The sequence below is a fragment of the Rhea americana genome, unplaced genomic scaffold (assembly GCF_003343005.1).
Source record: "Rhea americana isolate MKP2758 unplaced genomic scaffold, rheAme1 scaffold_273, whole genome shotgun sequence".
Taxonomy (NCBI): Eukaryota; Metazoa; Chordata; class Aves; order Rheiformes; family Rheidae; genus Rhea; species Rhea americana.
In genome coordinates, this window is record NW_028186394.1 from 481,159 (window position 1) to 508,491 (window position 27,333).

General features: G+C 45.0%; 1 protein-coding gene across 6 annotated transcripts in view; it reads right to left on the bottom strand.

The window, feature by feature from the left end:
* Positions 1–386: 386 nt before the first annotated feature.
* TRAF2 (TNF receptor associated factor 2) overlaps positions 387–27,333 on the bottom strand; it is a 29,369-nt gene continuing 2,422 nt past the window's right edge. The window contains exons 1-11 of one of the 6 annotated variants that reach the window (XM_085308318.1): positions 27,070–27,237; positions 25,459–25,679; positions 24,762–24,840; positions 24,273–24,371; positions 16,367–16,528; positions 13,449–13,523; positions 11,436–11,510; positions 10,367–10,726; positions 9,226–9,403; positions 5,963–6,111; positions 387–5,175 (exon numbers count right to left, since the gene is read on the bottom strand). In XM_085308318.1, coding sequence (XP_085164444.1) covers positions 4,957–5,175; positions 5,963–6,111; positions 9,226–9,403; positions 10,367–10,726; positions 11,436–11,510; positions 13,449–13,523; positions 16,367–16,528; positions 24,273–24,371; positions 24,762–24,840; positions 25,459–25,646 — 1,584 coding nt within the window. In that variant the 5' untranslated portion in view covers positions 25,647–25,679; positions 27,070–27,237 and the 3' untranslated portion in view covers positions 387–4,956. The other 5 variants (XM_085308316.1, XM_085308319.1, XM_085308317.1 and 2 more) reach the window with 5 other exon arrangements.

Genomic DNA, 27,333 nt, shown 5'->3' on the forward strand with positions numbered 1-27,333 from the left:
TTTCCAGTACCACTGAAAGCTGTCAGCTGGCCCAAACACCACTCTATCCTGCCTCTTCCAGCAGCTATAGGTCCCCTTGCTCTTCTTTTCAAAGGTTCAGTAGTTGGGCTTGGGGAATGGTCACCTTCACTGAGGAGGCTTCTTCACTGCCTGCTTCTGTTGCAGCTTGTTTCAAACCCATCGGTCTGAGCAATGCTGATGCCACACCAGCTCCCTTTGGGCTCCAGGTACAGCAGTACCACAGGGAGGAGAGCCCTGTGTGCAGAAATAAGTGCCCAATCTGCTGCCTCCCAGCTATATGTTGCCACGAAGCATCCCGCTGCTGTAGCTGCCTCTTCTTCTGCTGTTGGAGCCAAACCTTCCAATGAACTATAGAACAACAAAGCTCTTCAAACTGCTTTTATTAGTGGTTTCTGAGCCTGTAATAGCATAGAGCAAAATTTGTTTCACAGTGATAGCCTGAGATGGGTGTCCTCAGAAAACTGGCCAAAGGAAAAAGAATAAAAACACTAACAAAAAAAAGCTCTCTTTTGCCAAGTGTCCATGTTCCAGAAAGGCCTTCAGAGCTGCAACCAGGGAAAATTACCTTACCAGCTTGCAGCAGATTATTGTCTGCCTCAAGCAATACAACAGAATTAACCCTGCAAACTCCAGACCTCTAAAAACTGAAAGAGGGCTGGACAGAGCTTGCAGCACCAGATCTCCCTTTCATAGCCATGTTGCCTGAGAAAGACAACACCAAGGCAGGCAAAAGCTTTTGTCACAGGAGCTTGGTATGTGCTATGCTGTGCCCTCTCCAAGAGCAACACAGCCCCAAATAATCCTTATCATACACCAGAAAGGGTTAAAACTGATTTCTGTACCTAGAACAGAACCTCCTGTTTGTCTTCTGAGCATTCACTCTTGCAGAGGAGTGCACAGCCCCTACTGCATGCCATCAGCTGAGCTAGGGGCTCTGCAGACATCCCCCAGGCACTACACCACAGCGATCTGACCCCCCCTCGCAGTTGCTGGCTGCTCAGCACCCCAAAAGCAAAGCCATTCACATCCATTTTTCCCAAGCTTCCCCTCTCTCCCCCACCACTGAATACACTGAATTCCCAACCTCTAAACTAGCAGAGCTGATTTTCCTCCCCCTTCCCAGGACCTTCCCAGGCCTCCGCTGGGCAGGAACTCTCCCCTTCGCACCGCAGCAGCACATAAATCACTTGTGGGGCCTGGCAGTGGGAAACTGCCCAGCTGTTCCAGCAACACACCTCCATCTTGATCAGGCTTCTTTCTTTGCTAGGCTTTTTTTCCTCCTAAGGCAATAGGGTGATAGTGGCAATGGCTTTATACATCCTAAAGGACATGCTCAGAGAGGGCCAGGAAAGGAGCTCTGTGCACAATGTAAGGAAGTCCTTAAACCGGGTATCGCTCTTTACCTCCTGGAAGAGCCAAAAGCGAGGTGGGAGCTTAAAGAAGAGGCAGGAGCAAGGCAGGGTGCAAGCAGTGGTGGCCCCCAGCCCCACTTGGTTCTGCAAGGGGCAACTCCAGGTGGACGTCTCATCCACTGACCGTCTGCGCTTGGGAAGACCTGGGCAGGCCCCTGTCCGTACTGCAGCCCTCACCTTTTCACAAAGCAGGGCTGCAGAGAGGGGCTCTGTGATACGGGGGGCACACAGGCACCACAGCTGCAGAAACTGCTCAGAAGGAAAGGGAAGCAACTGGCATCCTGCAGAAACCCCCCCGCTGTGGTTTGGCTCAAGCCTGAAGCAGCTGGAGACTGGCCTGGGGGGAAGGAGGTCTCTGTTACTTCCAAATCATAACTGCTGCCCGTATTTTCCACTGACCTTACATAAAGCAGTAAACCCTCTGCCCAGGAGAGGAACCAGGCCAGCCCCCACAGGCAGCATGTTGGCACAGCTGCTTGCCAGGCACCGTGCGGATCTTGGCGTGCCCCATCGCCATGGCCCTGGCCGTACGAGTAAAGCCTCCATGAGGGTGGCTGCTCTGCAGGTTTTCCTCCCAGGGAGGCAAGTAGATGCTACAAAGTTACTCAGCACACCCTGTAAGGATGGCGGCAGTGCGAGGATGGCCTGCTGCTGCCATCCTGCCTGCCCACCCTCCAGCCTCACCCCCTGCTCCAGGCAGGCAGCCGAAGCTGCCTTGATAAGCGATGGCTGCGCCTCCTCCTGCTCCACCGGCAGATCCAGGCCACCACCTCTGCCTGTCCCTCTGCTCCTACTGAAACAGCTGAGTCTGCCCTGAGATATGGCCTGTGCGCAGCTGCACGCTGGGCCCAAGTACAAGAGCAACCACAACAAGCATGGCAATATCTGCATGGAGACTTCAAACAGGGGCTCAGAAATCATCCCAGCACCCTTCCACAGGCAGGGAGAGCCACCCAGCCACCACAGCACCTTTGGGTGCCTGAGACTCAGCTTGGCTCAGGATCCAGCTGAGGTACCCACCAAACTTGAGAAGCCACATCAATCAGCCAGGTACAGTAGGTGCAGGGCACCCTTCTATACACGCCAGGGGTGTTCACCACTCCCCATTCCAAGGAGAATTCACTCTCCTCACACAGAGGCAGCAAACCCATCTGCTAGTGGCAAAGGGGCTCACGGCTCTCCGGGCAGTTACAACAGCCTCTTTGCCTGTCCCTCCCAGGGCCCTCAAACAGCCATCAAGGTACAGCTACAGCAGTTGCACAGGCCTCATCCAGTTTCCCTCTGACACCAAGCCACTTTCTGGCAGCTAACCCCAGGCTAACACAGGAGAAGAAAGGACAGCAGGAAGCCACAAGCAGGGTACAGCTCAGAGCAGGGAAAATTTTGTATTTATCATGCTGGCAGGAAGAAGAGCCTCAGCCTGGCACCCATACAAGGCTTGGCACCAGGCATGGATCTGCAGCCAGCAGAGGGGCTTTGGGCCTTCCTCCACGGAGTGCACCACAGCTTCATACGAAATTGCTTTTTGGTTCACTAGCAGCGATCACCACTCCCCCTTCCAAAGAGAATTCACTCTCCTTGCACAGAGGCAGCGGATCCCATCCGCTAGTGGCGAAAGGGGGTCATGGCTCTCCAGGCAGTTACAACAGCCTCTTTGCCTGTCCTCCAGGCCAGAGGAGTAGTACAGGGGCTGGAAAGGGTCAGGGCACCTTTTGGGAGTACCTACTATTGCAAGGTGGGCTCAGCAGCCAGCTAGCTGGCTCTTGTGACCAAATATCTCCAAGGACATGGATGAGAGAGAACAGGAAGAAAAGGCAGAAAGCCTTAAGAGTCCAACCTGGCCAACAGTCACTCTAGAGTTACAAGTGGCCACCACAAAGCAACTCTAAAAGGACTAGCTGGCTGTGATGGAGAGACATTACAGCACAAAATACGCTTCTCCACGAAAAACAAAGATTTTATCTCAGATAAAGATGCAGAATATTTGCTGCCCAGAAGGGAGCAGTGCAGAGAGCCTGGAGACAATAAGGGACCAGCAGGCTTCACACAGGGACTTTTCTGACCTTCCCAGGTCCTAAGCAAGTGGCTGCAAAACTCTCTAGCAGGCCAAGAGGCTGAACAGAGAGAGCGTGCTCTAGAGCACATTAACCAGGAGCCACTGGATCCTAGAGATCAGGGAAACCCCCATCGGGGTTGGCCCTGCCAGCCTGGCAAACCCAGAACATTACAGCCCTGACTAAGTGCTATGCGGAGGGCAGGGGCTGGCCAGCAGCCGCTCACTGTGAAGGTGAACAAGATGTGCCACGGCTCTGTCAGCATTGCAGTCTCTGAGGTGACAGAGTAGGTGCAGATGTACCTGAGCATCAGGTAAAGATGGTAACAGAGCTTCAGCAACTGCAAAGTGCCCTGAAGCCTGAGAAAGTTCATGTGCCAGTGCTGCTACAGCTTCTCAGGGACTGAGATTAAAGCCAGCTCAGGAGGGTTTCTGTGCAAGTCAAGACAGCTCCTAGCCCTGCCACCATCCCTCTCTACTGCTGCTCAGACTCAGGTAAGCAGACAGCTAGAGAATGGCAGGATCTGGCTGAAAAAAACTCCATGAGGACATGCACATCTCAGGTCACTGAGTCCTGCACTTGAGGTTGAGCCCTGCAAGCCCTGTGGTTACCCTCCAGGACAAGACAGGCAGTCTCTAGGGAGGACTCCATTCTTTCTTTCACTGCAGAAATCCTCAGTGGTGCCCACATGCTCTCCTCTAGGTGTGCAGTTGCTGATACTGTCTGTGCTGTTCCCCAGTCCCACCAGACTGTTCAGAGCACATGATCAAGAATCCAACTACAGCCAGAAACAGGGCACTGCTCCCCCATGCAGCTTGGCTCAGCACCTGTCTCTGCAGATACCAACAGGAACAACAAAACAGTGGCAAAAAAGTTCTCTCTCCAGAGGCCCCAGTTAGTGCTCAAGCCCATCTTGGCAGCTAAATCTGTCTCATACCTTCCCCATATATCAAAGCATAAACCAGCCAGCAGCACAGAGCAATGGCATTCCTTCAGCAAACCAAGCTTCCAGTAACAGAGACCTCCAAAGAAAAGCCCAGAAGGCTGAGCTGAACATCGGTATAAGATGGTGTTCGGGCAGCCCAAACCTTGTTTTGCTACAGAGCACTGAAGCTGTGCACTAAACTGGTAGAGCAAGAGCTGCATTTGTTTCCATTTGAAAACCAGACATCGACAGCTCGGATATCCAAGTCCCTGCAGGAAATATTCCTGTACCCCGCAGATTGTGAACATACACCCAAACTTATCAGGAAAGGTCTCTCTGACACCAGGGAAGGGAGTTCCCTTCAGACACCTCGTTTTCACTCAGAGCGGAGAAGGTCCCTTTTTGGGAAGGGGATAGCTCTGGGTTTTTCCCCTTCCATTTTTTGCCTCCCCTCACTCCGAGGCCTGCCTGAAGGGCAGCACAAGAGGGAGGATGCCCCACTCAAGGCTGGCTCTGCATTCACTGCTCCCAGAGGTGAGGAGGGTTAGAGGCCCGTGAGATCTACAATGGCTTTAATAAAGATGGCGTCATCACGTACGTAGGAATTCTTCGCTTCCATCACGGAGACAGGGCAGAAGAGTGGGCAGCCACTGGCAATGTTCATTTCAGTGATAGGTCGCTGGAAGGAGGAGGATGTCACATCAGGTCGGAAGGCATCGATAATGTGCTCTCGGTTGTTCTGATCCAAAAGCATCAGGGTTACCTATGGGGAAACACAGAAGTATAAAAGAGTGGCTGAATAAAAAGTACATATAAAAGGCAATTTAAAAAAATCCACTTAGTCTGGTGACCTGCTCACTTCAAGCCTGTGAAAAGTGCAAGTGCAAATGCAAATTTAGCCACGCTATGCAACTACAGATCTGAGAAATGTCTGTAATTAGGGTCAGTGCACAATGTCACTGAGAGCTGCAGAACCACATCCTGCCCTGTCACTGGAAACTTGTGTGACAGAACAGAAGCTCTGTCAGACTAATCGTGAAAATCTGTAACTGGCTGGCATAGAGTTGCTACCAATATTTCAAGCAGTTATTTCACTCAGTCCCAGAGAGCCTTAGTTTACACTAAGGAAAAAAAGACAACACTTTCCTTGCATCAGTACTCTCCTGGTTCAACTTCAAAGTGTTTTGCAAATCTGCAAAGTCCAGGAACTGAAATCTGAACTTCTGATGTTAAGTAAGGAACTGCATCCTAAATTCAAAGTCCAGAAATGACAGTGGTCCCTAGGCCGAAATTAGCACAAAGGCTCTGCTCACTTTCCAAATATGCTGTTCTTCTCCTGTCACTGACTTTGCCTTTTTATCTGTCCTCCCTTGCAGTACTTGGTACTTTCAGCAGGACAGGGGAATCCCAAGAGCGGCTGATGTGTCAAAAGCCTGTCTTATTCTTGTGCTTGCTAAGTAAACCAGACTGACAGTGACTAGAAGCTCATGTGGGCACAAAACCACAGAGGAGCTCATCTTTAGGCAAAACAGGCTTTGACCCGAACCTACCTTCTGGTTGAAGGGCCATCGCAGAAGCGCATCATTGGGGCCTTTCATTACCACAAAGAAGAGAGACAGATGGGTCCCACGCCCGGTGCCATCCCCATTCAGGTAAACACGCAGACACATCTTGTATCCATACTTGCTTGTGTAGAAAGCTACCAAAGCATTGCAAAACAGACACCGTGAGCGTTAGAACCAACAAAGCCTCACACCAACAGTTTCTTTTGAACTCTGTGGACCCTAGAAGAAGTAAACTTTGGATATTATCATATCTGCTCCAAGGAGAGGTTCCAAAAAGTCACCACATAAAGACAACAGTCAGATATGATCTCAGACTGAAGTTCAAAGTAGTCAAAGATAAGGTAGTAACAAGCCTCCAGGTCTAGATAATATGCTCTTGTAGCACAAACCAAGGAAACTGCTAACCCTTCAGACTTTCCCTATCCCACCACTACAAAAACTCCCAAGAGAAAGCCAGAAGCTGGTGTTCTGCCTGGGAACTAGTGCAGCTTGTCTTCCACAGGCCAAGTACCTAGTGAGGAGCAGCAGATCAGGGCTTTGTCATCTGCTCCTCCACTGACACTACCCAACTCATTTTACCTGCTCACACCTCCCTACCCATTTCACCTACATTGAATAATTTCAGGGCATAAGCTACTTTCTACTAATACCCCAAGCAGCATATCATAACAGCCCTCTAAGTCAAGTTGGGGCTTCTGAGTAGTCTCATAATCCTGAGCATGTAAAACCTCTCGAGGAACTGGAGGACAGATGATCGAGCAGAGCGTAAGGAGTAGTCAGGGAAAGGTTACAGACAGCCAAAGTGCCAAATGCCTTGCGTGCTACAATACTGTGCTCAAGGCACTGTCAGAACAGTGAACTGGGCATCTTGTTTTCCCCTAGCCAGGGGCGGCAGGGTAGGGAAAGCCCATAGGAAACAAGGCAAGTGCCAAGCAAGCCTTCACCATCCAGCTGCTAATGGTTTTCAAGCAGGAGATTAATACTGTCCACTTCAATGCCCCTGAAGAAGCTTTCTGCTGTGAACTGGCCTAATACCTTTTTGAATTCTCTTATGCTTTTTGCCTTTGCAAAAGCATATGCCAACAATTTTTAACTCTCAGTGCTGTTGAGTTTTATTTGTTTAAACCTGATTTATTTCCTTGTTCTTATGTTTCAATATAAAGCAAATAATTCATCCATTTCCCTTTTTTATCCTATTTATGATTTTATAGCCCTCTCTCATCCCAGCAGTCTCTTTCCCAGACTGAAGAGTACTACTCTATTCATTTCATATGGTAAGAGAAAAACACCTCCACAGGATTTCTTAACAAAACCTAACATTCATTTCTCAAGCTAATTTTCTCAGCTAAATCAGCAACAAAAATGAAGATCTCTGATCTAGAGTGGCACAATCAAGTACAAAAGGAAACAAGGCCTTGTACTTTGCATTTGCAAGATAAAAAAAAAAAAAAAAAACTTTTTTCTCCATAAACATCCTCAAGTACTAGGCAGAGACAACCTGTATCTTCCAATTCTTCAAGTCACATCCAAAACGTTTCATTAACAGATTGTAGACAACAACCAGCAACAAAGAACATACTGTCTGGTGCCTCACAAAGTATTGTTTTTCATTTGATGACACTATTTATAAAAACCCTGATCCCACAGCTATGAGACTGACATTTGACTGCCTTTCTCTCTAAGGTGATTTACCATGCAGAACTATTCACATGACACCATTACTGGGTAGAGGACTGAAATCAGCCAGCACATGGCATGACAGGAGGTGAAAGCAATTGCAAGCTGCAGTTTTGGGCACAGTTCTGCTGATCAAAATGTCTTGAGTTCACCAAGAGGTCTCCTCCCCTTTCCTTCCCCACGCCTTCCCACCCTGTTCCCTTTCCTGAACTGACTCTGATGCACATCATATCCCTCCACAAGCTGACTCAATTTTTCAACCTAGAAAAAAAACTCAGCCCCTTATGTGACGGCAAGTTGCATGAGCTCATGGAGGGGTCTGAGGAGCCCCAGAGCTCAAAGTGAGCAGTAGACATGTGGCCAGAGGTCAAGAGGAGGGAGCTGCCAGCTCAGGTCACAGTCTCTTGAAACTCCAGTTTTGGGACACATTTAGGTTGAGAAGCTCTCAAGCACTGCACAGAAAGTAGACAGGATGCAAGTCTTATGGTCCTATCTCAAAGCCAAACAAAACAGACTTGAATCCAATTTCTTCACTTTGGGAAAAAGAAAGGAAGTGCTACCCCACCAGAATATGACAGAGAGCTGGGGTTTTCCACAGCTGTCACTGACTTTTGAAAGGAAATGGTAATTGCAAGCAAACGGTTTCAGTAGCACTTCAGTTCTCCTGAAAGGGAATCCTTTTTTCAAGTTTTCAAAAGAAAAAGCAGTCAGCATCCAGAAAACAGACTTAAAATTAGCTTTAAAATTTCAATTGTTTTTCTTACATTTTTGTGTAACACAACTTGATTTTGTGTTACACCAGGAAGCAGGCTCTAGGTTCATGTGCAGCTCTTGGCACTGGATGTTTTTGAAGAGCTCTCTGTTAGGCTTACCCCTAAGCTATTCCTACTCAGCAAAAACAGAAATTCACCTTCTCAACTATTTCTTAATGATTATTGATGTGAGCACCACAAAGAGCAATGAAATCCTGCAAAGAGATGGTTTCATCTCACAGCTGCAATCCTAGGATGTACTTTCATAAGCAAAAAAGCCAGCTCATAACCAAATGTTTACCAACTGATTTATTTCTTTATTTTTAAAAGCACTAGGAACAGCGCTTGGTTGGACAAGTTCTGTGAGATGACTCCCCCTCCTTTAACAGCTATTCAAGCACTTCTCTGGGTACAGTTTGGGTTTTTATTTAGACGTTGTCTCTAGTAGCTTCATGTTCTGGACACTAGAATACATTTTTGATTTCCTCCTTTGCTTAATCACTTATTGCTAGCTGTACTGTCTCCATTTTAATTCTAACTAAGAAATTACACAGGGCTGTTTTGGGGTTGAGGACTGCATTTTCCTTTATGGGAAAGAAAAAAGGTCTTCTGTAATGAAAAAGCCATCTCTTCCAGTAGAGCAGTTTCTTTTACCCCAATTGTTAAAAAGTGGTTCAGTCTCCGCTGGGAAAGGGGAAAAGAGAATAGTAGTATGTCTGAATGGCCATGCACCTCACATGCTAAGTTCAGCACTAAAAACTTCACACAGAGCTGAAGCACAAAAGGCTTTTGCTATTTTTCAAGTCTGTGAATAATAACCTGGAGAGAAGATCGCAGGAGAGCGGCCTGTTATCGCTTCCTGACGTTTCCTGGCAAATTCTGTTATCTTCCAGATGAAAACACCATCGTAGGTGGAAGCTTCCAGGTTACGGATCTTTTCTTCCATCTCAGCCATGGCCAGATCTTTGAGTCCAATGCTCCTTTCCAGCTGCCGAACCTGCTCAGTGGGATACATGGTGCAGCCTTGTTAGAAATATGTACTGTTGTGAGATCTAAGAAAGTCAGCAGACACTGAAATCTCCTTCAGGCCTAATCTTTACTAAGAAACACTCTCCAGATGTGACAGAGGTCAGAAGAGGGGAGAAACTTAACATAATAAGCTAATTTACTAAAGCTTCTTTTTGAACCCGTCATTCTGGAAGAGATGCACTCATACAATTCAACGCCTGAGCTGGAAACCATCCTGCAGTGAGCAGAAAAGTCCTCTCAGTGAACAGTTTGTTTCATTAGCAATATAAAAGATGCTGCTGGGAAGGGAAAAAAAGTCAGCATTGTGAAAAAACTAGACTGAGAAACAGAAGAGCCAACACACTGCCAAAAAAACCCAAGCAAACAACAAAAAAMCCCCTAACAGTTAATCACTGCTAGATAATAGGATTATGTCTGTTTTGGCAAATCCCTTATCAAGGGAAAACAAGTATGCTACAAACTGCAAAACTTCCAATCACCAAGACAAGGCAGCAGCACTCAACAGGAACTGTGTGAAGGCATACCAGCTGGGGCAACCTCTTCACACTGGCTATCCATGCTCTGCTAGGTACAATGCTATAACACAGCATCAATGACTGGATTCCTTTTGAAAGGTCCAGAAGGAGATCATGCCCATGAATTCAAGAAGATTCAGTGAAATGCTCTGTCTCACAGGAAACCGTAATAACAACTCAACATGTGCGTAACTTGATTCCTAACAGAGACCTGAATGCTTTATGCACATCAATTTAACGTCCACCTTCCAGGAAGCTTTCAAGGGCTAGGCACAGACACAAATGATATTTTAGTTCTGTCTTCAGATTTATGGAGATTGTTAAGAATCTAAAGTGAGATGCTCTAATTACAGGAAAAGCGAACTGAAAATGTCTCTGAGCAGAGCGCTGGAAAGCCCAAGCCAGTGGTTACACACCTTGTTACTCAGTGTTTCAATTTTCTCCTGGTCTAGTCGATGTTGCCGACTATACGCTTCAGCTGTTAGAGATACTCTTTCCACCTCTCGATTGAGCACGCAGACAATGTTCTCAAAGGTCACCGTTTTCCTCTCGAGGGCCTCACACCTTCGTAGGAGCTCCAGGGGCTTGGAGAGCTCTGACTCAGAGCACAGAGCATTTGCTGCCAGCAGTGAGGAGTTGCTTTGTGATGAGGAAAGGGCAGGATGATGCTTTAGACCTCCAGAGGCAGTCTTGAGGCTCAGCACAAAATTCTGTAGCATATACAGATGCTCCTCCAAACACTTGCTTTCATGTTCAGATAGCTTTTCATTTTCCACCTACATGAAGAGAAATACATCCCATTCAGCAAGCTCAATCTACGCTGTCACCATCCACAGAACAAATTCCTCCTCTTGAGGTCACAACGTTAGCTTTAAATTATAAAGGGGAAAAACCAAAGAAAAACAGTTAAAAATGGTTGTTGGAAAGTTTTTTGAAGAAAAGCTGCATTCATATACAATGATGGATGTTTAATGTTTCCCCAGCTGTACATACTGTTCTACCCTGTCCTCCTTCATTACTTCCCACAAGGGCTCAGTCAGAGTACCAAAGGACAAAGCCTCATGTAATTCCCCTAGGGAGGGTTGTACATCAACATTGCCATTAGGAGCTGGGAAAACTAAGTCACATGGAAAAATATTGACAGAGCCAAGCTATGGCTGAAGAATAAGGCACCAGATGCTCAGTTTTGTGCTTACAGCTATAAGCATAGTAGCCATAAGGAATCTCAAAGCACTTGGGGTATTCTCCAAGGATAATATTTCCTTCTGCACTAAGGACACAATTAATTCATTCTCTGGATACTAAAAGTCTGGATGGCAGATGATCACTCATGTACCTTGCATTTGCAAAGGGTTTAAAGCACCACTGTGTTCAAATATCTGAACACAAATATCTAACAAGTTGGATTACAGCAGTGTGCAGGTTATAACTAACACTGGAACTGAAGATAGGTCCCTAGATAAACAGGAACAGGCAAGCCCTTACCATCTCAGCACATCCGACAACCTGAAATCTGCAAGGCACTTTACATTTGCCACAAGTCTTTACATGGTCCTGAAACTAGAAAGAAAGGAAAATGTGTTAAATAGATCTTGTGTGTCTCAAGTGGCTCCCTCTTCATCTCATTGTCCTCAGTTTTCTGAATTTCAAACTAGAGAACAAAGACACCACTAATCACTGTTTTTCAAATTTTGTGGACACTTCCTGCCACTAGGTTCAACTTTCACTGTAATTTAAATACAGCACTGACACCTGGCTACCAGGTCTGGCCCCTCCAATAGGCATGCAATAAAAAAACAGTAACGAGCACAATATACAGCATGTGCTAGGGATGCTGAGTAATAAACTTGAAGTTTCATTGAGCTTAGACAAAGGGAGAGGGTTGAGGAACAGCCTCATGAAAGATAGTCATTTACTTTTGTGCAGTTTTCAAATTATACCTGAGTAACAACAGCCATGGCTAATGCAAACCACCTGAAGGCAGGACAATTTGAGAATGATGTTACAGCCCAGCAATTCTGCTAGCTTTTGCTAACACTCCACCTTATCATGTAAGTCTAGAAGTTTCTTCCTTCTTTGCTGCATCCTCCCTTGTCACTTCTGGTGTCATGGTACCCGAGAACAGTTTGCACACACTATCCAAACTCTTGACTTCATGTGACCCAGGCTGGAACATGCCTCAGCTGGGTATTTTCACTTTCAGCAAAATGTTATAAACCTGAGATCAAAAAGCCCCTCCTGCTTCTGCCTGAGTAGTTGCAGTAACTCCTGTAGATACACTTGTGCAAGGAAAAATTATCTGCCATGTCTAGTATCCCCTTGCTAGAGTACAGAACACTGCACCTCAGTCACCTGAAATCCAGCAGCTGCCATCAAAAACTGGCATGCTGAATATTTTGCTGGAGGAGGTGCAAAGAGCCCTCAGACTTCAAGATGAATCCTTTSGGTTCCCACACACAATGTATGATTAATGGTAACAAGCACTGGCACATTATCATCTTGTTTTTGATATACCTCTCAACATTAGGTATCAGTGGTCTATTCTGAACAACTATATTCTATATTTAACACCTACACCTGCCATAACAGATGTCAATTAAAGCTGTTTTTTAAAGCATTTTTACAAAATAAACTCCAAGATTCATCTGACTTTCTTACTCAATGAGTCAGGTTACTTGGAGTTACGCGTTGCAGGACTGCAGCACAATGTCTGCAGTCAGTCAGCAAAAGACTGGAGAGAGATAAAAGAGGAAGTTAACATTTAAACAAACGATAGATCACCTGCAGGAATCCTAGGGGCACAAGCCTAGTCTCAGCTAGACACCCACTTCAGACTGCAGACAAGCAGATCACTATCACAGATCACAGCACTAAGTCCTTAATTATATTGGTTACTCTTCACTCACCCTTTTGATGCTTCTTTTTTCCCTGCCCTACTACAAAAGCCTTTTGTTACAACAATAATAAAAATAATTGCCCATGTCAGGCAGGACAGTTTCAGATGAACATGGTTTTTGAGATGCTTCCCAAAACTTTGATTTTTACACTTTCGTGTCCTGCCCCAGGAATCAGCAGTGTGGAGGCACTGTTAGAAATGGATGATTTGTTAAAAATACATTAGTTTAGGGAAAGCAATCCCCTCTGCAGCTAATTACAGCAATGGTTGATACAGTTGCTTTATGCAGAACAAACTACGCTTTCAACTAGAGTGTGCTCTTCCTATAGGAGGCTACGTATCCAATTGCAGTAAACACACAAGCCAAAGCTAGGCGGCATTATTTAATGCTAAACTACAAGTGTCTGATTAGCCTTGTTCACTAGCATCGTACCAGTATTTTGAGCCACGTGGAAACGTCAAATTTGCACAAATGACAGCTACTTAATCGCTTTCCCTGCTCCACTCTTATGGACTCCGTTTTCCTCCCAGCTCTCCGAGAACTCCAGTCACCCAGGACCCAAAACACCGCCACCACATACAATCTGCAAACATTCAGATACCTTCTCTCTTGGAATCTTCTTTTTCCCACAGCCTTCGCAAGTCAATGGAAATTTAGGGCAGACTTCATCATGAGCCTGTAAAAAAATTGACAGGAGACTATTTAGTCATCAAAAAAAGACCTCATAAGGTTGCTACGATGAACACAATTTAACATGTATATACTTCATTACAGAGGAGGGCTGTCCTTTAACAACATATTCTTAAATCTTGGTCGCACTGATAAGTCCGTATGCTGACTCATTCCTATGATCTCCAGGTTACTAGAGTTTTGGGTGTCTACATAGCTTTCCAAATCCCAGCCTCAATCTAAAAGTTGCTAAAATAATTTTAAGAAAAAAATCAAATTACTGCTTCGATGGACAAGATAATGAACAGGAAGTTCCACTTACAGCTCTGCCAGGAAAATACATGTTCAAGTAGGTTAAGTGAAATAAGCCACTGTCTCAGTAAGATAATTTGTATAATTTTTCCACTGTAATGGTATTTCAGTTAACTGAAATAAGAATTTAGATCCCACTTGTCACTTGCTGAGCTGTCTGATAGTGTCTTCCCATGCAAATCAGTTTGCTAAATCATTTTTCAAACAAAGAAAAATATTTTAGAACAGTTTCATTTAATAACCCCTACACACAAGTACCCACTCTTGCAGCCTGCAGCAAAAGCACATGATTTGTTTCACAGCCAGAGACGCTGAACAAGCAATCACAGCAATGCAACACTCCTGATCCTCAGCAGATACTAGGGCCAGCAATACCAGTTAAATTGGGAATACCAGAACATCCCCGTTTTCTGTATCATTTCCGCAGTGCTGAAACCTTCTCTTTTCACACCAACTACTTGAAACAAGTGAGCAACTTCATACCTCACTTCTCTAATTAAGGTTCCAGAGAACTAGTTTTGCTTTTTTGTCCAAGGTTACGTGATGCGTCACTGTAAATTCCATTAATACGCAGTTCAAAATTCAGATTAAAAGATAACCATACTGAACTATCCCTCCACAGTAGTCATACACAAACACACACAAATCAAATGTTCAAAGTAGTTATGAGAAATCAAATGCTTGGAAAACTTGGTCATATTCATTCTGTACAAACTTAGCAGCATTAAAACAAGTTACTATTGGGGGGGGGGGAGAGAGAGAGAGAGAGATTGAGAGAAAACATACACACTAGCTAAAATACTGTTACCACATCAGAAACTAGAAAGCGAAACCCATTAGTGGCTCAGCTTTGGCTGATTAGTTACTCTCTCCTTTTTACATTTTAAATGAACAGAGTCAAAAAGATTTGCTGCGCTGTCCCCAGAGAAGCGATTGCCCAGTCTGCGGTTCAGTTGGGCAACGCTAACTGCATATATAGCTAGTGCGGACTGGTGCCACTGTCTACACAGGAAATTCAAGAGCCGGGGTGCCTTACTTCATCCCACTTGCAGAAGCGTTGAGCCCTTTCTTCCACCCACCTATTGCTCTCATGTTCTAGAGACAGCAGATACTATCTTCCCCGCGACCCACAAAATGCTGGCATCAGAACAGACGCTATGGGCTGGCTGAAGGAAGGAAACCTCATTGTAAATAGAGCTATTTAAAACTTACCTTTTATTGTGACAGTTGCTATGCATTAAATTATTACCGCCTCTCAAATGAGCTTTACGCAGTCCTCCCCTCCTCCCAGCTATTCTAAATATACCATAAAGCATTTATCTTCCATTTAGACTCTAAAGTAGCACCAATATATAAGCTACAACTGACACGCATCTCAGACGTATACTGAGCTTGCAGGAACAAAAAGGGAAGTGGGAGTTAAACACTACAGCTACRCTGGAACTGCAACCAGTCCACATCTAAACTTAAGACACCCAGAAACATTAGCGTTAACCAGCAGAGATCCAAACATCTAGACAAACATTTTTGTAAGTTTTTCCAACTCTTCTGCAATCTCCCCCATCCCACCCCTGCGCCCCTTGCCTCTCTACAGGGGTGTCAGAGAGAGCTGTATAAATACAGATAAACGCTACCGCTGCTTGAAGAAATCCACCCTACTCGGGAGTCAGAGAGCAGCATTCAAGCCTGATTCGCTGCACTCCACTCCCCCAGGCATGGAGCAATTGTAGTGTTTACAGCTCTCCCAAACTCATATCCGTGAGCTCTGATGCTATAAGGACAAGCCTCTCTTACACTCAAGTGGACACCTCAAAGGTTTTAGGCAGCTCTTGGAAGCCATCACGTTGAACAGGCTAGATAAGAGCAGTCTCTCTTCCATTATGAATTTGTCCTGAAAATAAAATTAGATCAGCGTAGGAGAGATGAGACAATAATAAAAGAATTAAAGCAGAGCAGGATGACACTGGTCTGACTTGGACCTTAAAAGTCTCCAGCTGCCTCAGGACCAACATGTCACCCATCAGTTGTAAATCAAGGCACAGAGCAGCCCACAGATCAGGCCTCCAGAACTTAACAGATGAAGTAGAAGATTAAAACTGGGCAGAGTTAGTAGTCTCCACAGTAATGCCTCGTTCTTCCCACTCAGCTAAATCCCAAACCATTGATTAATCCAAAAATCAACTTCCCTCCCTAAAAACAAACAGCAAGACAACCCAGTAACACCTTGGTACAATGCGCGCAGGTTATGCCTCAAGCAGAACAAGTAGTTCTCTATTAAGCTTAATTGAGAGACTGGGATACCAGTTAAAACCTTTGGAAGGACCAGGATAGTCCATGAGCATTTGTTCAGGGCGCACGTGCTTATGGGTTACCACTGCAGCTACTGAGTCCACCAACACCTGCCTGTGCTCCTTTCAAGAGCAGTGCAAATCAGCACTAACAGAGAATATTCAACACTTTTTCCCTTGCCTCTAGGTCCCAGACGGCCAGGCCTGCCTGTGTGTGTAGCTGCACGTGTGCATGCCGTAGCTCTCGTACCTTTATATCAGGAAAGTAGAAAAGCGATTTGCAGTATTTGCAGTTGAGGTTTCTCTCGGGGCACTCGCGCTCAGAATGGCGTTCCTTTTCATTCAGTTTGATCACTCCCTTACATGCCTGGCACTCAACCAGCATGAACAGGCAGTTCCCTTCATGGCAGCTCTGTGACAACAAGAGCAGCACATTTCAATACAGCCGTACAGAAAAGCGCAGACACACGCACATGCAAAGAAGATGGTTTCAACAACACAAGCTGATCCTCCGAGGTATGCAAAGAGCACTTCCTAAGGAATGCCCGGATGGGCTGCTCTGCTGGGCCTGCACAAATAAGACAAAAGGGAAACCCGTGGTCTGATCTGACTGTCATTCGGGATCTCAACTCTCTGATAAACTTGACTTGAGCTATGGAAGAGGGTACTCTTTTCCCGTGTTCAGTCTTCAGCTGAAAATGACTCTCCTTGCGTGGTGGTGGCACAACAAGATGTGCATGTGCTCCTCAGCTGCCCCATCCAGAACCTGCCATGTTAACGTAAATCCTTTGTCACGGAGGCTTTTCAACTGCACTGGGCAACCCATCAGCATCAGACTACGCTTCCCTGCAGCTAAGGGGCAAAGCCGGCAGCTGAGAAAAACCACCTTTGAAACAGCTGCTATAAGATGCCTCTGCCAGAGCCCTGGCAGGAAGGTTATCAGAAAAGAGCAGGGTTGCCAGAGATGCTAGATACAGCAGAATAGCAGTAGAGTTGGTGTAGGCTGCGCAACTCATTTCCACTGCAAATATTCTCCCACAGCTGCAGGTTGCTCTTTGAAAGCTATTAGCCCCCTTTGAGCAGGGCAACAGCAGCCCCAAGCATTCACAGAGCTGAACGGCCGGCATCAGGAAGGGAGCAACTAAAAGGAAGGAAAATTAACAGGAAAGCAGGGAAAAACCACTGTAGTGGAACACAGCACAAGAGACAACACTGGCAGGGCTTTGACAGTCTTTAGCCCAGATTTTGCCACAACCAGCAAAAAAAGGTCATGGTACCCGAGAACAAGAGCCCATCACAGGCTTAATTCTGCAGTCCAACACTATGGCTTTCACGTAAGTTGCATAAACAGTGGCAGAAATGATGCCACGGGTTTCACAAGAGTCTTGCTCCATTATGTTTTCAGAAGCATCTTAACTGCAGAAGAACTTCTGCTTTTAGCATTTTATTGGTTTTATTAATGGATGTTTACGACATTTCTTCAACAGACACTTGATTTGGGGTTTACTGGTTCAAGATTGTGTGTCTGCTATGTTGAAAAAGCATTTGAAAGCAGCAGTTTTACAACACATTCCTAAAAACAGACTCCAGCTTTGCCTATTTGCCTTGAACTACAAGAATACTAGACTATTGGACACTCAAGGAAGCCTTCTCCAAATTCTTGTGTGTTTTATGATCTCCACCATCCCAGAGGAATCATTTTTTTGGGAAGATTCTAGTCTGAATTGGTTGTGGGGATGAATTCCCTGAACATTTGAGTTTTAGAATAAAAGCCTTAGACTGAACTCGACTTGGCCTCAGCAGAAGAACTTGGTCTTGGGCCAAAGGAGCACATGCTGGCCTAGGCCATGTAGAAAGTTGTCAGCCACATTCAACTAGCTGCAGCCCTTGCATCATTGCCACCCCTGCTTCAGGTACGGTCAGCTTGATTTTGCAACAAAAAGTTAAAAATGCTACACTGGAATATATTGAGTCTTAGTACACAACTGTTTGACTCATAAGGGACATTCAAAAGAATTACAAATTTCTGACCCAACAATCAGCTCCTCAAACCTTGTAGGCTGCAATTAACAGTTGCAATCACAGTCCCATGAACAAGGGACCAAGATGGAAGCGACTATCCAATCAGGTCACAAACTCAATCACTGGGAAGTGAAGTCCAATCATAACATCACATTAATGCCACCAGGCATCTGTACGTTTATAAAATTGTGATTTGAATTAGTCTGCTACTTATTTCTGGCAGCAAAGCACTATTATTAGCAGCATGAACTGCAGTATTGACAGATGCGCTTTAAGTGTGCTAAAAACATTGACTGTGCCAAGCAATTTCCAGGACAGAGTTATTGAAAAGATCTCCCTTCCTTTAAGGGAAGTTTTCATCAGCATGCAAAGCTTCATCTTAATCACTTAGATCGAAATGGACAACCTTATGCCGACACTTCTTAAGAGTTAGTTTGACTTTAACATTAAAAAGGAAGTTGTTGATACAGGTTATAGTTTATGGCCCAAAGATGGTGGTGAGCAAAGCCAGGCAGAGCCAGACTTCACAGAGGTGAGTCAGCCAAGGCTGTGACCCGGAGGTGTGAAGGTGTGGGCCTTACACAGAAGGGTCGTCACAGCATTAGACTAAGAACAGCACAGGCATTCAGAAGAGGAGAGATGAGACAAAAATCATAACTGGGACAGAAACCTTTCACATACTGAGGAAATCAAGCCTGTGGTGAACAGCTTAATTTCTTTTAAATCTGATCTCCTTAGCTTGTCAAAAGAATTGAAAGTGTCTCTTTACTTCAGTGGGATTTTACATAAGTGAGTGCATGTGATCATAGGTTTGGCACCTGCCTACTATCTAGAGTCCAGCAAATTCCTCGCTGATAGTGAAATGTTGCCTCAAAACTTCCAAAGTTCTGTGTGCAAACTAGATTTTCAAAGGGGTTTTCATCAAGGCTTAAAAGCAACACATCACTAATCTGAACTTCAAAGTTAGCAAGTTACAGCTTTACATTTTCAAAGGGGCAGATGCTTAGGCTGTTGATTAGGTGGGCCACCACAATAACACTGACCTGTTTTAGAACCAAGTACTAAGAGCAGACCCTCTACAGCTGGGGCTTTCCAACCCCCTCCCACACACATTTTCTGGCACTCCCTGTGGCTTACCTCCCACAACGTATGTTGGACAGGAAACAAGCTAGCATCTAGGCAGCCAGCTATATAAACTGTAATTCAAGGACTGAAAAGGGAAGCCAACTTTTGTTTGTGGATCTCAGCTCCAGCTCTGGAAAGTAAAGATGGATCAGATTCTTCTTTCCAAAGCAGAAATTCCTTTCGGTCCTCTTTATGTGCAACTGCAGGATATTGTAACAAACATACCCTCTCCAAAGAAAGGAGATCGATCTCTGGGTATAATGATGATCAGACTGGAGCTGTCTGCAAACGGTATTTCAATTCCATACCACAACCTGGAGCCAAATCCCTCAGAGAAAGGCAATAAATGCTGTTCCTGATTTTAAGAGAACTCTGCTCTCCCTAGTACGACATCAACAAGTATGCTTGCCACAAAGCTTGAAATGCTGTATCTCACACAGACAACGGTGCTATAAGACATACAAAACTACATTTCAAAGAGTCAAGACAAGCCAGGTGAAGCTGCAAAGACCAGCAGCTCCATTCTAAGCAATAGGCAAAAGCCTGAAGCTGAAGTCTTTAGCCTAAGACAAAAGTCACCAAAAACAATTAGGAATATGGCTGGAAAAAGGAAATCATGTGAAGCATCATGAAACAGGAGACTCTTGTGGGTCCTGGAGCCCAATAACACATTTTTGAAGAGGGAAAGTTTGCTCTGCACAAAGTGTAGTAGGTCTTCTGGATCATCTCCCAGAGATCTGTAGGATCACAGGGCAGGAAAAAATTGCCCAAGTCACTTTTTCCTCCTAGTCACACGAAGCCACATAAGTCCAGAAGGGTCTGCAGGTGTACTCTCCGCCACACTGAACTTTGGAGTAGTATTACTGAAGTTCTGAGTTTTGCATCCTGCATGGTCTTTTAGGTTTTTGTTAAAGGAATTTTTCAAAGCCACAGTGACAACTGGCTACCAGCAAAACACATCCCCTTCAATTTTGATTAGAATAGGTTATCACCATAGATGACAGTCATCTAATCTCATTAGCTGAACTCATCTAACTTAACAGCAAAAAAACCCCCAAACCTTCCATACTACTTTCTCTTCCTCTCACAGCTTAAATATTGTTTACAGGATTACAAGTTTAGATCCTGCAGAAGAATTTCATTTTGTTATTTCTCAAATAATTTTTGTAGTCCCCAAGATGAACAGAGCATTGACAAAACTCTATTTGTGGCAAAAAAAAATGAAAATGCTGACTACATAGACATCTCTTTGCAGCCCCTCTTTTTCCATTCCAATTCCAGTTAAAGACTCCAAGGGCAAGAGGGAGGGAAGATCTATTATATTGCCAAGAACTTATGGTGGATCTAACAGGGAATGTCTTAGCTACCTCCCCAGGTCACGCCTGCATGATCTGCAGCTACTGAAGGCATTTGTTTAGCTGACCCAACAGAGCCAGAACAAAACCTTGTTTGGCTGGGGTGACAGTAGTGGCTGGTAGCCATCAGCCATCAAACAGAGTAAGCAGAAGCCATGAATGTGAGGGTACTGCACTGTGGGTTGGGAGGCAAATAAAAGGAGCTGATGACATGGAAGGCAGAAATAAAAAACATATGAGAGCTGAGGATATTTTGATATAACAGAAGATAGACATGGGGAATTGAAGGTACTGCAATGCAAGAAAAGGAAAATGTTTCAGTGCTGAGGAACCAAAGTGTTTAAGACCTCCACCACCCATACAAGTATTTATATGATTCTCCCAAATCCCTCTACCTGGTTATCACAGGACTTGTTTTCTTCATCTTTTCTCTTGCTCTGTTAGGCTAGTTTTAGATTCTTCAACTCTTCTCAGATTTTCCACCTGAATATAAAGCCTCCTTACCACAGTTTGCTTTTGTACATGTGCATTCAGTCAGACTGATCAAGAAACCTCTATACGAGAAGAGGCTACAGAAAAGGAGAAATCCTCCCATCCCATCATAAAATACTTTATCTAAATGGCACTACACATAAACTACTGCATCAAAAGTCATAAAAATACATTTACAAACCCATACGTTCTAAGCACTTTATTTTGTACACTTCACACAGCTTTGAGCAGAAGTGCAAATCAAGTCCAAGGAGATTTCACTCTTTCCGTYTTGCATGTCCCCTTGAGACTTGAACTTTGGTAAGGCTGACCAGAAAGCAAAATTGAGATCTTTCTTTTTTATTATTATTAAAGATTGAAGGGCTAGAGCTTTTCAGTTGCAGAACAGTTTTTACTCTTGCCCATACCCTAATAAGATTAGCAAGCCAGAAATGACAATATCTCTTGATTTTTAAGTGGATAGCAGCCAAATGAGTGTGTGTCAATACGAACACTGCACAATTCTTAAATGAACAAACAATGTTTTAGCTTTTAGGGACTTTCCGTGTCCTGTCGGAAATAGCACAGCAAGGGACTTTCCATGGTGGGAGCACTGAGCTGCTGCAGGACGTTACACACATTGCAGGCTACAAATTGAACAGTATTGCACAAGGCAAGCTGTATAGTAGAGCTGTGACACCAAAGCAATACACAACTAACAAATCTGCCTTGTAAAGCACTGTTTAACATGAGGACACAGCAAGCAGGGGAGGCTCTGGGTGAATACATTCATCTGATACCTCCTTTCATCAATCCTGCTCAGCCACACATACCATCTCTTAAGCTGTGGACCATATGAGGATGGCCAGGCCTGATTAAATTCCACAGCTGTTTTGGAGACAGCTGGGATGAGAGATAACACAAGCCAGACCCTGTCTCCTCCCACCAGTTCCCAGTCAAGAATGAGTTTTTCCTAAGAGGGCACAAAATAACATTACCCTCATTAGCACTGAATGCCACGCATACTACATTGGAGACACAAAGCTCTCTCCTAGAATAAACCAGCTTGTACTGCTAAGAAATTCCTGTTCTCCTTTAAGTCACAGAAGACTGCCTTAAGACTAGCAAAAATTTTGATAGCCAAGTTCAGTGCTGCAGATCTGCAGCCTAAAGACTCTGGAGCAGCACCTCTTCAAAATGTACTTTATTTTACCAAAATACCTACCAGAACGTTTTGAAGATTAGGTGGAGAATAAAAAAGGAGGCCATCTAATCAGTTCAGAGATTTTTAAACAGTTCTGCCTAAAATCCCAAAGTGCCACACACACACTTGCAGCCTTGCAGGAAAGGAGATTTATCCCATGACAGCTTGAGGCTCTTTGAAACTGCTAATCCAAGCACCAGCCGGGCCAAAGTCTGCATTTGGACACTTGTAAGATCACACAGAGGGGGCCTTTAGCAGCTGATGGTTTCTGTTGAGCCTTGCAGGAACTACTCCTCAAGGGGTTTTTTGAAATCCAGGAGAACTGAAGTTCTTAAGAGCTCATCAACCACAGCACCCTGCCAATAGCATTGTAAGCTGCTGACAAATATAATTTGGTTTAGTCTAATGGAGATAAGCTCAGTTACTACAGTCACCATCTTGAAGACTGCAGCAAGTACGAGTCTTGTGTGCTAACATCACTGGTCATACAGCACAAACTGAAGCGTGTGCCAAGGAATCTGCAGGCATCAACCCCATAGTTCAAATCTGGAACCTCAGTGAAGCACACTGTACCCTGAAATGCTACTCTAGAATTCTCTTCACTGGAAACCTTTCAGTAACCATAACTTTTTAATTTGATATGTATTGAGTCACACATTCACACCAAAAGCCACTCATGGAGCTAAGAACGAGGGTTTCAAAGCAGGAGACATGTTTAGCATCTTACTTCCACTTATCTTTGGACTAAAACTCTAGCATAGAGATGCTGAAGCCTTTAGAGAACAGGACAAGGAAGCATAGGTGCAGAACGATCTCTGCTAACACGCTCAGCAATCTCATCAAAAAGATCAGACATGATCCACAGCTCTGTTGTTTCTTCCCACCAACCTGCAACAGCACTGCATATAGAATCCAAATGTTATACTGGATAGGCCGAGGTTAATCCTGGTTACTAACAAAGGTCCAGGAGCCACAGGATTTAGATCAGAATCTAGGGAAAACATTGGGGGCAGAGGGGAAGAGGGAATTTATCCCTCATATTTCAGTCCCTTCACTTGGTCGGTCTTCTGTTCCGAGATGGATGACAAAGTGACCCTCAGGAGCAGCAAAACTTCTCAAGCGAACTTGCATTTGTTCCCAACTGCATTTTAACAATGCAAATCTCCACAGGAGAATTTACCTGCTGGGAAGTACGCCTCATGTAGGCAACCACTTGCTCTATCATATCTTCAGAGGTGAACTAATGGCAAACAAATCTCAGGCACTACAATTCTAAGGGAGAACACATTTCTCTCATGAGGCCTGTTAGCCATATATACACTAAGAACCAAATACTCTGGGACAGGTAAAGACTGAAGGAGGCCTAGATTAAAGAGCTGATGGGCTCCTTAAGAAGAGGAAGCATAGAAAAGCTGTCGCGTCCATCAGTCTTGTGGCACAGACACCTTGGAGTGATCTGTGGCCTGTCAGTGAACGCCCCACCCCACTGCCCTCATTCTGCAGCTACCACATGGCCTGGTAGYTGTGAGAGCTGCTGGCTGGAAAGAAGCCACTTTCCCCAGATTCATGGCTCTGAAGCAGGTTTTAGGTTCACATAACACAGCAAACTTTGCAACAATCTAATTGCACAGCACAGTTTCTTGACAGTTTGCTTACATCTTTTATAGCAGAAAGGAGTTTGAGATGGGGTGACTGGTTTTCACCACCAGTTATGTGGTTGGCACCCAAGATCACAACCAAACTTCAGAGCATCAGCCAGGCTAAAAGAATTTCAGCAGAGTCAACAAACCCGGCTCAGTCAATAAATCTCTGCAAGCTCCAGGAAGGCCATGCTTACGATGAAGCACGCAGAGGTGAAACCTCCCACTATCACTGCCAGTGTCAGCATGGACAATCGAAACTGTCTAGACTTTCCCTACCATCAAACAAAAAGGAAAGAAAAAGCGCAAAGACGTTGAAAGCCTTGCTTTGATCTTTACCTCATACTCTTTAATAGTCCCCTTCCAAGTGCAGCCATCATTAATACAGATGGCAGGTAGACTTTCTACCTCCCGACGAGCTGCATTGTCTGGGAAAGCCTGGAACAGAAGGGGCGGGGGGAGGGAAAAAAAAAAAACACACCACACAGTTAAACCACAGAAGTTATTGTGGAGTTGCACTTCTAGTCCAGTCTCTTGATGAGCCATTCTTAAAAAAAAAGACTCCTCCCAAAACACTTGCCATATCCTCAGAGGTGTGCTAATAGCAAACAAATCTTTATTACAGTGTTTAAATAGGCCACCTCTATATTAACATCACCCGGATATTAGAAGTTGGGGAGTCTACCACCACCTTAATCATAGCTTTTGCTACTGTTACTAAGAATGTTTCCTAAGAATAAGGGAATCTCAGAGCTTGCGTTTTTACACGAAAACTGGAAGTGGTATCAGTGGGTTTGTTTTTATTTTTCAAAATCAGCTTTTACTTACTGAGCTTGTTTCTAAAATAGAAATTCCTTCTTCATATATTCCCTCCTGAATACAGATGGCACATTTTTGAGGTCCAGAACTAGCAGACAGAAAAATAATAATCAAACAATAGCAGGAGATGACAATATACTAGTTCATGATTCAGCTACAATGAAACAGTTGATAACTCTGTAAAACTAAAGGATTTTTTAAAAATATTTTTAGAACACCACATAGAACCTCTGCTCATGTGCATCTTGACATCCATTTCTAATTCTAATTTTTTTCTTCTCGCGATTAATCGTTCTGTTCAACTTCCCTCACTTAAAGGCAGGAGTGAGTTAAAACACAAGTAATTTCTTCTGAAAGCCAGAATCCACGTAAATTTCTCACATTTTGGCCTGACAACTATACAAGGACTTTTAGGAGCAAATTCCTTCAACAGCTGTTAAAATGACTGAAAGATCAGGTGATCTATCTGGATTGTGAACCAAACTGCAAAAACAATCCAGGATATTCCAGAAAAGTGGACTTTGAAGCAACTCACAGAATAACACAAGCAAGGCAGAGATTACACAATCCCTTAAAGAGGACCTGATGGTGAATCTCCAAAATAAAACACAGCCTTACTGAGAAGCCACTGAAAATAAGACTTATCTTCTTTTTTGCTTCCACTTGCTTTTAATCATTTTGTTTTCAGCCTGAAGGCACAAGTTACCTTATAATTTTCTTCAGACAATAGGAACAGTAGCGATGTCCACACTGAGCTTGAAATGGCCTCCTCAATATATTCTTGCACTCTGAACAGAGGTATTTGACCTCCAATTTAGTGCCCAGTATCTCCTTTGAAAATCCAGGCTGGTTTAGATCCAAAGAGCCAGGCGGAGTAGAGTTTGCTGCTGCCATGGGAGCCAAAAATCCCGGCTGTATCTCAAAAGCCTGAAAAATAAAAATATTTCCCTGTTTAATTACAACTAGGTGATGATAATTTTTCCACATGAACTGTACTAGTCACAGCATGCTACACTGGCACCCAAAACCCAACATCATAGGTAAACATCAACCTAAATCATGAGACTACTATAGTCAGAAATACCAGGGGGGGAACCCTGTCACAGCTAACTCTAGAATTAAATCCAGGACAGGGTGAGCAGGTCTCATTAAAATCTCCCATCCAAGTTACTTAATTGAGACACAGACTATTCAAAGAAATCAAAGCTTCCAGCCCCAAATCAAGAAAAATACTATTCTAAAGCTGAACTCATCAAACATAAATAAGGCACCTCCATGCAGCAGAAACCCATAGGCACCAAGTAAGGTAGCCACAGCCTACTGCCACGTACTTTCATATCTGTCAGTTAACACTACCACGTGTTTTCGTATCTGACAGTTGTCAAAAAGGACTGTAACTCTACGCAGATCCAGCAGTTCACGTGAGTCCCAGGGAGAATCTACACAAGCAGCTGTAGGGCCAGAATTAGTTACTGACAAAAGGTGCATGGGGCTCTCTAAAGGACTAGAAAATAAAGATGTAAAAGGTAGAAACAAATCACAAAGCTAATACGAAAGGGTGGGAGGAGATCCATTTGCTTTTGCTACTTATGATGGCCTAAACATGTGTTTCCTGCCTTTGTGCACTGCAACTACACCCCAGAGCAGTCTAAAACATGTAAGAAAGCACATCCAGATAGTTCCTTTAAAATAACGCAACCGAAGAAGCAGTGAGCTTCACTCAGCTCCAAGTATTTTACGTCTCAGGTAATATTAGACTTTTGCCTATCCCAGGAGTCGTTAAAGCTGCAGGGCCACCAGCACGTCAATCAAGCGACCCTAAAACAAGGACGGCTGGAACAGCATTGAAGTTCACTACCAACAGCCAAATCCCGTGCATCGGCATGCAGGCAGCCTTGCTGCTGTGTCTGCTAAAGGGCCTCTGCTGCTACAGGCACCTACGTACCAACAGCTGTGTCAGCAATCTGTAGCATACAACCGGAGCGAGTGTCACTATTTCCCTGCTGCATGTACACAGGCAGGTTTTTAATGTACTAACACTTAGGCTGGAAGGATCTCTGGATGTCATCATCTTCAGCCTCCTGCTCAAAGCAAGTCTAGCCTCTAAGTCAGACAGAGTTTCCCTGAGCCAGGGCCAGTCAAGTTTTAGGAGTCTCCGCCAAAGGAGATCCCACCAGCTCTCCGGGACATGGTTCCACCCTTGCAGGTGAGAACTTCTCCAAGTTCAAGCAGGCCGGGAGGCAATGAGGGGATAACTGGAACAAGCAACGAGGCACAGAAAAGCACAAGAGCAAAGGGCTCGTCGCGCAACGCAGACCTGACACGAAGGTGGCCGAGGGCAAAACCCTCCTTCGAGCGAGAAGCGCCAGAGGCCCTGGCAAGCCGCATCCCCCGGGCCCAGCTCGGCGCGGCACGCGGGCAGCAGCCGCCCCGGGCCAGCCCACCCGCGCCTCGGGGAGCCCCGTCCCCCCTCCGCCCGCACCCGGCGGCGCCTCCCCGCGCGCGGCCCGGCTTCGACCACAAAACCGGGCAGGAACGGCTCGGCCCCGGCGCGCCGCTCCGCCGGCCCGGGGCCAACGAG